Below are 11,961 nucleotides of genomic sequence, written 5' to 3'. Positions count from 1 at the left end.
TAATACTGCAGAAAAGAGTAATAATCACAAGTTAATGTAGATAAAAATTGCAACCTAAAGTATATTGACAGAAAATAACATTTGAATTTTAAAAGCAAAAAGTAGTTAAGTGTCTAATTCCACAATTAACAGCTTTTTACTTGAATTGTCATTCTTTTTAGAGGCTTTGATCTTATCTTTCAAATCATTCTGCGCATTTAATTCTGAAAGTTTTGATTTATACACCTCAGTAAGCTCAATCGCCAAAATTGGAAAAGTTAATTTTGCATCTTTACACCAGGCCAGAAGAAATTCTAGCTTTTTTAAAATGGCAAAAAGTTTTTTTCGCTTTATTTTAGCAGTCTCATCAGTTTTGCAAAGTTTGAGTGAAGAGCGAACTTGTTTAGTGGCGCGGTGAAGGTCTGACAGGGTGCTGCATGCATATTCATGCGTAGATTCTTTATTTGGACCCATCACAATATGAGCACAATCATGGACGGCTTCAATTAAAGCGAGATCTTGTACTACAATTTCGTTTTTGTGACAGCTTTCTGTTGACAGTGTCACAGCACTTGAAATAGACTCGCTGCAATTTGTAAATGTTTTGTTGCTTGCAAGGTAATCAGATGAGGTGACGCAGCAGTCACAAAAGTCCTGATAAAAATCTGTAGCGCCGCAGCCGTTAAACAGGCGCTGAAACAGCACGTAAGGATACAATACATTGACAAGGTTAAAACACAAATATGGCGACGGAGATTTTCCTTTCGGAAGCATTATTTCCAAGGTAGGGACATCTACTATTGGGGGGCGATTTTGTGTTACAACTTCTTTGCTTGGATCAATTTCCTCAAGCAAAATCTGTTTATGTTCACACCACCAAGGGATCCACGGTTGCGCCACTGTTTCACCTTGTTCGTTGTAAATCTTGCCAGAGTCCAACGCCTCTTTAAAGGCTTTCTGCTCACTTTCAGTTAAGACCTCCCAAAGTCCATCAATGTCTTTTTCCTTCATATCACTTATGTTTAAGCCCTCGAGTCTATCTTCAATTGGTGGAGCCGCTTCTTCTTCAAGAAAGTTGTCCACTGGATTTTCCTCTTCAACTCTTTCCAGCATTTCCATGACGCTCATTTGTTCCTCTGGTGAGATTTTTCTTTCTTTCATCTCGGCAACTAGGCTGTCACGATAGAACAACTCGGAGCATGACAGGTGCTCTTCGCATTTGTAACAGTCGAGACAGCAATAAGCAATGTTGCAACGTGGGCAGGTGTATCGGGCTTCTTTCACCCGGCAAAGTTTACACAACTTGCCTTCCATTCTAACTGGCCTACAATGAATTTGAAAAGCCTAACAAAGACAACAAAGTATAAATTTGTCATTAGTATTGTAATACCACATCGCTTTAGCAAAAAACAATTTAAGTTAACAAGTCTTACATGTCGTTAAACTAACTCTAAATTGTGAACATGCCAATAATGTAATGGAGGACACGACATGGGAATTTAAAGGTTTAGACAATTTTTTAACATAAAAAAAGTTGCACAAATTTAGGATTTGTAAAACTATGGTATTAATATTTTTCAAAGCATGCCAAACTAAACACATAGCTTTATATTCAAATTGCATTTATTTTTCGCAAAATTGTCGCTAAATATTAAACTTAGTCCATTTCCTCAATACCATGCAGGTATTTCTTTGGGTTTATGTTCCAATTTTGCTTTCCACTGATATAGCGACGCTTATCAAATGGCAAGACTTCATCAGAAGCCATGCACGGCAACTGTCCTTCAGCTTCACAAATGCACTTCCTCTTAAAATGCTTTCCGAAGTTCGCCGGATTGGCTTCGAGCGTCTTTTTTACGAGTTCAATCGGTTTTCCAAACACCAGCTGGATGTGTTCTAGGATTTCAAGCTGCGATTTTCCCTCAACATTCACCAATACCTTTTCCTCATTTTCAAGGTAAAAGGTAAGAAACGGCGATGGCGTTAGGTCTTTAATGCAGACAATTTGTACGTCCGGGTTCTTGAACTGAAGTTGACTGAAGTTTTGGTCAAGCAGCTGTTGCATGCCGGTGTGAGGCGGCTCTGCTTTCCTGTTGTAGTGCATCGTAATGATTTTAACGCAGTCTCTTAACACAATTCCTTCGTCAAGGTAAGCCTGAGTCTTCGTAACGGGATATCGACCTTTCATCATTCCTTTTCTCGGAAGTTCAATGGCGGTATTTCGGAAACGGGCGCCTGCCGATCGAACCAAATGCGCCAGTGAAATGTAAACCATGGTTCAACGTTTCAAAGCAACACGCGAATAACAGATGTTTCAATTTATCGACATTTAACTGGTTATTCTTTTTCGATTCCTATAGAGCGTGTGATTTACCTTCAATTACAAAAACATGCAAACTACCGGACTAATAAACTCAAAATAAGTTTTTAACAAACGGGGCAAACTCAAAAATGTCTGGAAGCCCTGCCAAGTTTAATTACTTTTAATCAAATTTACGTAAATATTACGTTGAAAATCACAGCGCATGTGAATTACGGGGATTTCCCCAAGTAAATAATGCGATATATTTGTTTCAAATGTTGTAGGGCTGCAAATGTAAAATATAATGTTTGAAAACGTAGAGATAGAAATATCAAGGTAAAAAAAACTATTGTATAATAACTTTATATGGGAGTCACATATGCCCCGATTAATAATGAACATATAGGAAAAATATACTAATACATTGTGTTTCATATTATTTACTTGTTGTAAGCTTATATTTTTTTTTGTTGCAACCAAACCCTCAATATAAAAATATGACACCACGGTAATACCTATAGATTTCATTTAAAAAATGTAATTTTAACACAATAAATTTAATTAATATAGGTCTTAAAAAACAGACTGGGCCCGGCTTTTGCCAGTGGTAAGCCTGTAAAATATCGCGGAAAGGCGCGAAACCCGAAAGAAGTAACCTTAATACGGCATACAGTTCTTTAATTTTATTAAAGTTTTTACTTAGGAGAGATGCTTATTTCAACACAAAACTACCTTTTTTGATGTTTTCGGTCCACGCAAAGCGCAATCGTCTTTAAGGCTATATGGTTTAACTTATAGCCTATACACTCTTACGAAACCTCATTTGTAACAGATATTAAACATGGCAAATTTTAGCCTATTGCAGTTATTTTCAAATGTTGATAAGCGCAATATCATCATTTATTGTGTGACTTTTTTGCCATTATATATAAATAGCGCTTTTCAAACACAGGTTAATCCATACAAAAGCTAAAAACATTCAAAAATCCTGAAAAAACGCCGGCTTTAATGACGTTGATCTAAACTTAAGGGCTTTTCCCTGATACAAAAGTAGAGTTTTACATAGATAAGTTCAAACAGTCTTACAGTAATCTTGTGCTTGAAGAACAATCAACTGTAAGAACGTCACAGACACGCCCCCTGCTCTTTTGCGCCACCTAACGGAAAACACCCAACACGTTTGACCTAGGAAAGTAACCACAACCTTGCTTCGTTATCAGTTGATTGCAGTATTTATAGAGTTGGTGGGAACCATTTTTTGCAAAGTAGCAATGTCCTTCATTACAGTAGCACCGGAAAGTCACTTTCCAATTGAAAACCTGCCTTATGGAGTATTTTCAACCAAAGAAAATGTGAGTCTTTGTGTTAAATGCTATCCATAATGTGTTTGTTGTTGGAAATACTGGTGTTACATTTTTTAAATTTTGAAATTATAATGTTTTTTTTGAGCTATGTTATTAAGATTACTGCACGATTACATTTTTTTTCATTCTTATTTTGCAGGCCAACCCACAAATTGGTGTTGCAATTGGAGACCAGATTCTAGCACTTAAAGCAGTTTCACATTTGTTTCGTGGACCTATCCTATGCAAGCAACATCATGTCTTTGAAAGTGTGAGTTTTACAAACCAGGGCGACTTTTTACATGTTTGGTTGTAACATATAGAATAAAAATTGTTTTCGCGTTTCGCAGTAAATTTATTTTGTCTTTTTCTAAGTTCCACATGTTTTTGTGCATCTTTACGGACAAAAGTTTCCTTTAACACTCTTTTAAACGAAATTTTGTCAAACTTGTCCTGATATTAGTAAATGGTGGATTTTTTGCGCTGCCCACATTTGTATCATGGACCTATCCTGATAATTTTTTTGTAGATTGGGTCGAATCTAGTTGCATTCTGTTGCAGGTGAACACATGACACCTTTTCGAAAGAAATTTGTGTGTACCCCCAAAGTGCAGTTATGTTCAGTTAAATTTTAAAAAAAGCTAAATTGTGGTAGATTTTTCAACGGAAGGTGTGCAAAAACATAATTGCAGTGCCATAAAACAAAAACTGGGTTCTATTGTAGTTTTTTTCTTGAAAGGTTTCCACTTATGGATTAGTGCATATCCCCAGAGAAATGTAACATTATTTTTATTTTTCAGTCAACGTTGAATGCATTTATGGCACTTGGCTTTGAAGCATGGAAAGAAGCAAGGGCAACCTTGCAGAATATTTTGAGTAAATCCAATACTGAATTGCAAGATGAACAACTGAGAAAAAAGTATATGTTTTGCCTATTGGATATTTCATTCGTTAATTATATATATTAGAAATTTCATTTGTTAATTATATAAAGATAATTATGTATATAGTTAGTAATATCTAATTCATTTTAATAACCAAAAAAAGTGTCACCTGCTAAAAGTGCACTTTAGTCACTGTTTTAAAACTTTACTTAATTTGTTTCGGTAAACATGCATACTTGATTTGATTAATAAAGTCTTTTGGACAATAACTTGACTTGGACGTTAGTTACTGAGTAAAAGTGTTTTCAATTAAATTTGTTCATAAAATCAGGTTATTAAGAATCTTGATTTTAAAATTTTGCCCAATCCTATGTAAAATTACATACAAAGTGCATTTTACGTTTGTACGCAGGGCCTTTGTCAATCAGCATGACGCAACTATGCACCTTCCTGTAAAAATCGGAGATTACACTGACTTTTATTCATCCATCCACCACGCCACCAATGTTGGAACCATGTTTAGAGGAAAGGACAATGCCCTGATGCCAAATTGGTATTTTGATTAGTTTTTTTCTTTAATTTACTATTTTTAAACTGATTTTTGTAATAGCGGTTGTATCTAGTAGTTAGTTTATATATAATGTAAAACTACTGATATCAATTTATACCAAAGGTTATCAAACTTAGCCGGCAACTTTTGCCGATATTTTGTCACAAAAATATGATATAATTTTTCTTATGCAACAAACAAAAATCGGGTATCTGTATCAGTCCAAAAAATGGATATCGGTCGATCTCTAGTTATCTAGGCCACTCAAAAAAAATAATTTTGTTACTTCTCATTTAGACTTATATTGTAGTATGCTTTTTTATCAGTGAGACAACATGAAAATGCTAAAGTGTTTGCCTATCATCGCCAACCGTGGTTATTTGGTTTTACTTAAATTTAGAAGAAACTTATGGTGTCTATCCGGTAGAGAAGTTCAAAAACAACTGGTAAAAATAAAAATTTTCCAAAAATTAAAAAATATCTGTTAATGAAGGAAACACATACCGGTCGGTTATCACGGCAGAGCTTCCTCAGTTGTTGTATCTGGAACTCCGATAAGAAGGCCATGTGGCCAGCAACGTCCCGACGATAAACAACCACCTGTGTTTGGTCCTTGCAAGCTGTTCGACTTTGAATTGGAAATGGTAAATGAAATAAATAAAGCACTATTAATTTTTTGGTATTAACACCTAAAAAAGCTTGAATTAGTATAATTTTTTAAAGCCTTGACTGTTGTGACCGCTAAGACAAGGTTGCCGCAAAGTTTTGAATCTTTAAAACGAAAAATACTTTAAATTGATTTTGCGCATTGATTTTTTTTTTCATTTTTACAAGTCTTTGAATTTATTTTAAGAAAGTGCGTTAAGAGAACAACAAGTTTTAACTATTTTGTATTTTGTTAACTATGGCATTCATACTGTTTTTGTTTCCAAATAACAATCCAATTTTACATCTTTGAAAGGTTATAAATTTTCTTTAAAAAGCCTTAAAATGTCTTTGCACATTTTTCATAAGACTGCATGCCAATCTTTTACATATTATTAAGAGCTCTCAATTATCAGCTTACAAAGACTAGTTTATAATTTCCTGGTGTTTAACAACGGCTCTATTTCAGAAAACATTGGACAAATTTTGTGGACTGTTTCATTCCCTTAAAACACCTTAGACAACAGCCATATATTTGCTGTTTTAGCCTCAAATAACTACAGAATTTTAATATTTTTAGGGTTTCTTTGTCGGTGTTGGAAATGAACTAGGAGAAAAAATTACTGTCGACAAAGCTCATGAGCATATCTTTGGAATGGTTCTTGTCAATGATTGGTCAGGTAAAATGCTAGAGCCTTACTATTCATACTAAAAGAATGCTGTCTAAAAACAGTAAACAATAGTTTTAAACAGGCTAAAATTTTTATCTTTAAATCATTGCAAGGCATACATTTACAGTGTACTTGCATATTTACCAGTTGTCTAACAGTCATTGCAAATGGGTTACTTAGCAACCAGGGTTGACAATTACAAGTACAAAGGTGCAATCATTAAAAAGATGTTTTTAAATATCACAATTTTTTTAAATATCACACTTTAACTGAAATTTAAACTCAGACAAGTTGCATAGTAGCCTAATGACGTCACAAGCTTTTGAGTATACAAACTAAAACAGCTTTTATAGTAATTATTACACAAAGAAAAAACAGGATGTAATAGGCTACACAGTTGTTCTGGAAAATCTTGATTTTCAAGCTTGTTTTGATGTGAAATGTAAAATACACCACAAAAACTGTAAATTTTGGCAACCCTCTTGTTAGGTAATTGATTGTTTATTTTCTATGCAGCTAGAGACATTCAAAAATGGGAATACGTGCCCCTCGGCCCTTTCTTGGGCAAAAACTTTGGCACTTCAATATCGCCTTGGGTTGTCACCATGGAGGCTTTGGCCCCGTTTGCTGTCCAAAATATGGAAAAAGATGTCGAGATTTTGCCCTATCTGCAACACAGTGATCCCTACACCTTTGACATTAAGCTTTCAGTTGCAATTCAAGGTAAGTCATGAAAATAAAAGTGTTTGTTTTTACCTACTAATGACAAAAAAGAAACTGTTCTTTAAATGTGTTAATAAAAAAATGTCAAGGACCTATTTTAAACTTAATGACATTTTTAATAATTTTGAAATAATTTCTTATGATTTTTTAAAATTTTAGGTGAAGAAATGGCAGAACCAAGTATCATCACCAGATCAAACTTTAAGGTAAAGGTTTCTAAAAATAAACTAATTTAAATTATATTGCCTTTTGCCACTAAATTTTATCATCACTGACTGAACAGTTTTTTTGAAAGGCCAACCTTGTGTGTATAGTAAATGTCAACTTTGACGATTTGTTTGTTCTTCAATTTTGCAAATGTCTCCACAGTACATGTATTGGACCATGAAGCAGCAACTTGCCCACCACACAGTTAACGGCTGCAACTCACAAACTGGAGACATGTACGCCTCTGGAACCATCAGTGGAGAAGTATGTTTTGATTATATTGACTGCTGTGATACCCATTGTTATTTTTTTATGAGGTTAAACCAATTTTTAAGGTTGAAAGATCGTTAGTCCATAACCTCTTGTTTTTACATTTTGGTTAAAAATTATTGCAAAAGTTGTTTGAATGAGAATAAAGTTTAATTTTAGTAATTTTTTCAATAGACTTTAAAGTTCTCATCTAAACATAACTGATGCAAACAAAACCATATTGCATATGCGGTTGCTCAAATAAATTTTTATATTTCATTTGTAGTTTGGCTTTACAGTTCAATTTAAAACAATTTCATTTTATTTTGCAAACAGAAAAGTTGTACCTTCTTAAAGTGTTTAAAACTGTATTTTTTTAGGATCCAACCAGTTTTGGCAGCATGCTTGAGCTATGCTGGAAAGGTACAAAGACTGTTGATCTGGGAAACGGCCAGACTCGCAAGTTCATTAAAGATGGTGACAATGTTATCCTGTCAGGTTTGTCAAAACTGCTTTGCTTTGCCAGTACAAATAGAATGTTGAAAAATATTTAATAAAAAATAGCATTTCTAATCACTTATTCAAAATAAGCATTGTTCAATTCTTTCCTAAAATTTAAAATCAAGTGGTATTTTAAATAGCGTTAAAAAATGAACTATGATTGGTTTCCTATTTTTCTTTTTAGTTAAGTATTTTAAGTTGAACCTGGTTATAAGGTTTAACTTATACAAAATAAAACTATTTTTAATTTTTTTAGGCTTTTGTCAAGGTGATGGTTACCGTGTTGGTTTTGGAACTTGTGAAGGAAAGGTTCTATCGGCCAAGACCGACTAAAGACTCGTTGCAAATTGCTTTGCCAAATATTTAGCACTGTTACCAACGTACTCCGCTTACCTATTCACTCCATCAACACAAATCTGTGATGCATCATGAAATTCACTTAATTAAATAATATTTGATGTCTTGTGTGTTCTTTGTGGTTAATTAGTCTGTATAAGTGGTTTGAGAAGTAGTAAGTGTTAGCGATTCTAATATGAGTGAGTTGGAACCTAATACAATCCAAGTGTTGATCACAGATTGATTTAGAAAAAGTAATCTCCACAACTTTCAAATCACTGATCCGAACATTGTAGTAGATCCTAAAATGCACTGAAAAACCGGTTTATAAACTTCTGGTTCGGATGCAATATGAGATGAAATATGGGTCAATAAATGTAGAGTTTATACGTGATGTAAACAAGCAGCTCGTTATTTAAATGTCTAAAAATTAAAAAACAATGTTTTTTAATCAGTATTCATTTATTTTCATAAAATTTCGAACATGGCGTAATTTGACTCTGTAAAATAGAGGTTGTGACGTCATGCTAGAGTGAACCGCTTTTGTTTAACAGATTCGGGTTCGGTTAAGGTTTAGGTTCTTTTAAAATATTGGGTTCAGTTACGGTTCGGTTACGGTATCTTACATTAAACGGTTCAGGTTCGGTTACGGTTCTGGAAAATTTGGACCAAAACCGGTTCATAAAGTTCTGGTTCGACTCCCTGCAAAATATTGATTAGGGCCAAAGATGATAACAGTATTTTCCTCTTACAGACAATGTTAGAAAATAATCAGTGATACTATAGGTTGCTTTATCTTGATGAATAGATACTGGTTATAAGTAAAAATCTGTAGTGTTTAACTTCAATAACCCTTCTAAAATTCATACACATTTTCTCACCTTGATTGACATTATACTGATACTGAGTCATATATTTTATTCAAGTGGAAGGACCAAAAAAATCTTGCATAAGAATTACATCATATACAGGCAAGAAACTTATAACCAGGCTCTTTAAATACATACACTGGACTTTTTCAACCAGCTTAGGGCAAGCAACAAGTTTTATACTGGACCACAGTAAATATTAAAGCTCCCATATTGTCCTTTACATATAAATCGTCCTGCAAAAACTTCGGGTAATGAATCAATAATTATAATGTACCAACTATGCATTGTAAAAGTACTTACAAAATGTGCTTTCAAGAAGGTTAGTAAGAAGTTGCACGTATATAGAATTTAATTTAAACATTTACAAACAATTATCTGTGATTAAACAGCATGTTATATAATAAAGAACAGCACAGTGACAAAAAACTTGTTTAATACATATTTAAACATTAAAAGCCAAGGGGATGATCTTGACATATACCTTGCTTCTCAACAACCACATCGGATATGGCAGCCATTTTCTTAAAGTCTTTCAAGGAAGTAGAATCAGTAACCTGTGTTAAATTGCTTTGAATGCGTTTGTATGCTGTATTGCACCAGACGTCGCACATCATCGCTTCGGTCTTTGCGCTTGCCTTACCCTTGTTAAGTGACTCTGAGGTGCGGCTGATTACGGCAATCATGGCGAAAATGTCAATCGTTGCATTCGCAATGCGATTTTGCAGAAACTGCATTTGGATGAATTTCTTTCCATGCTTCATTGCCAGGTCCTCGATGGTCGTTCCAAATTGCTGTATAGCTTTGGCGGTAAGGTTGGCTGAATTAGAAAGATCGGAGTGCGTGTGTTGTGCGACAGATGGGGCGGAACCCCCTCCAACTCTCTTGGTAGCATAAGACACACCAAAGCTAGCCAAGGTGCCCAAGTTAGTCAAAGGCGACTTCAAGGCCTTGGATACTGGCTCGAGAAATTTGCCAGCGTACTGCATTCCAGTCAGTGCAATGAACAACCGAAGGATGTCATTGGTGCCTTCAAAGATTCGGAAGATCCTCATATCTCTCAGGACCCTTTCAGCTCCGCAGTCTTTCATGTAGCCCATTCCACCAAGGATTTGAATACATTCGTCGGTAACCTTCCATGCAGCTTCGGAAGCAAATATTTTGCTAATTGCCGCCTCCAGCTGAAAATCAGCGTGCCCGGCATCCATGTTGCCGCAAACAATGTAGGCCATGGATTCCGTGACGAAATGCAGCATTGACATTTCGGCTAGCTTTTCCTGAATGCTGCCATAAGTGTGCAGCTTGCTACCAAACTGGACACGGTTGGTGGCATGGTCGACAGCTTTTTCGATCATCGATTTCATCGTACCCGCCAAGGCTGCCGCCATGCCAAACCTTCCATTGTTGAGGATCTGCATTGCGATCTTAAAACCTTCGCCTTCTTCTCCGATTAGATTCTCAACCGGGATCTTCACATCCTCGAAATGCACTTCGGCAGTGTTGGAAGCTTTAATGCCCATCTTGACTTCCGGAGGGCCACTTGTAACTCCACCAAAGGACCTTTCAACGATAAACGCTGAAATCTTGTCCTTTGTTGTGCCATCAGCCTGCTTCACAGGAGTCTTGGCAAAAACAGTGAAAATTTCAGCGATTCCTCCGTTGCTAATCCATATTTTTCCTCCATTCATGATGTAGTACTTTCCGCAGTCACTCTTAACAGCCTTTGTTTGGATAGAAGCAGCATCCGAACCACTGGAGGGCTCAGTCAAGCAGTAAGCGGCCAAGATTTCACCCGTGGCGAGTCGGGGAAGGTACTTTTTCTTCTGTTCAGGATTTCCGAATAGCAGAATGCCCTTAAAGCCAATGGACTGATGCGCACCCAAAGCGATACCAACACCCATGTCATATCTTCCCACAACTTCCACGAGGCAAGCATACTGAGTGTTGGTGAGGCCGATGCCGTTTAATTCCACTGGAACCTGAAGGCCAAATGCCCCTAGCTCCTTAAGGCCCTCTAGTGTGTGATCTTCAATTTGAGCAAGCTCGTCGTTCTTTGCTGCATCATTTACTTCCAGCATAAACTTGTTAATTGGATCGATGAGTGACTTTGCAAACTCCGACTCCTCTTCCGTGATTGCTTTTGGATAAGGAAAAATTTGCTCAGTTGCGAGGTGCCCTCGGAATAGGTTCATCACAAATGATTTTGATTCTACTGGTTCTCTGGACTTTGACGATTGGAAGCGGCTTGCACTGATGGCCACCGATGATGTGGTTGCGATTCTGTTTTTAAGGGAATGCCATGTCGCAGTGGCAAGGTTTGGGTGTCGGACAACTTTCCACATGTTTGATTTTAATTCCAAAAAAATGATAATTAACAAAAATATGACTCTGGTACCTAGAAAATTAATGAAAATTTATACTTTTAAGGTAATAATTAGGAGGCTTTTGTGCACAAATGTAAAATATCAAAAAAATACTTGACTGTATCCTAGTGACTTAATCCCAACATGCTTTTTTTTAGTTAATCTCTTAAAACGTAACTACTGGTTATATTGGTTATTATTCTTTTTGATTAGAACTGAATAAAAACACAATGCCTGATTAAAAACTAAAGAATATGGAATTGGCAAGATTACAAAAACACTACAACTACTTTTTGTTTCATGCGAGAGATAAAACAAATCTTATTGATATATTATACT

General features: G+C 35.6%; 4 protein-coding genes across 4 annotated transcripts; 1 reads left to right on the top strand and 3 right to left on the bottom strand.

The window, feature by feature from the left end:
- Positions 1-5: 5 nt before the first annotated feature.
- LOC146169918 (zinc finger HIT domain-containing protein 2-like) lies at positions 6-1,318 on the bottom strand. Its single transcript, XM_083390610.1, has one exon. It carries the CDS (start codon positions 1,291-1,293, stop codon positions 106-108), a length of 1,188 nt encoding a protein of 395 aa, XP_083246736.1. The 5' UTR covers positions 1,294-1,318; the 3' UTR covers positions 6-105.
- A 5-nt stretch (positions 1,319-1,323) lies between these two features.
- Positions 1,324-2,489, bottom strand: LOC146169917 (small ribosomal subunit protein mS25-like). Its single transcript, XM_083390715.1, has one exon. The coding sequence runs from the start codon at positions 2,252-2,254 to the stop codon at positions 1,637-1,639; it is 618 nt and encodes a 205-aa protein (XP_083246841.1). The 5' UTR covers positions 2,255-2,489; the 3' UTR covers positions 1,324-1,636.
- Positions 2,490-3,474: 985 nt separating this feature from the next.
- On the top strand, positions 3,475-8,513 carry LOC146169916 (fumarylacetoacetase-like). The gene is made up of 11 exons (XM_083381024.1): positions 3,475-3,633; positions 3,785-3,895; positions 4,425-4,543; positions 4,921-5,061; positions 5,552-5,702; positions 6,284-6,383; positions 6,891-7,097; positions 7,257-7,303; positions 7,467-7,568; positions 7,934-8,051; positions 8,311-8,513. Exons 1-11 carry the CDS (start codon positions 3,553-3,555, stop codon positions 8,385-8,387), a joined length of 1,254 nt encoding a protein of 417 aa, XP_083237150.1. The 5' UTR covers positions 3,475-3,552; the 3' UTR covers positions 8,388-8,513.
- Positions 8,514-9,293: 780 nt separating this feature from the next.
- LOC146169915 (very long-chain specific acyl-CoA dehydrogenase, mitochondrial-like) lies at positions 9,294-11,648 on the bottom strand. The gene has a single exon (XM_083383235.1). The coding sequence runs from the start codon at positions 11,599-11,601 to the stop codon at positions 9,712-9,714; it is 1,890 nt and encodes a 629-aa protein (XP_083239361.1). The 5' UTR covers positions 11,602-11,648; the 3' UTR covers positions 9,294-9,711.
- Between the last annotated feature and the right edge of the window lie 313 nt (positions 11,649-11,961).

Source organism: Ascidiella aspersa, chromosome 1 (genome assembly GCF_963924565.1).
Source record: "Ascidiella aspersa chromosome 1, kaAscAspe10.2, whole genome shotgun sequence".
NCBI lineage: Eukaryota > Metazoa > Chordata > Ascidiacea > Phlebobranchia > Ascidiidae > Ascidiella > Ascidiella aspersa.
This window is presented reverse-complemented; position numbering and strand designations above follow the sequence as displayed.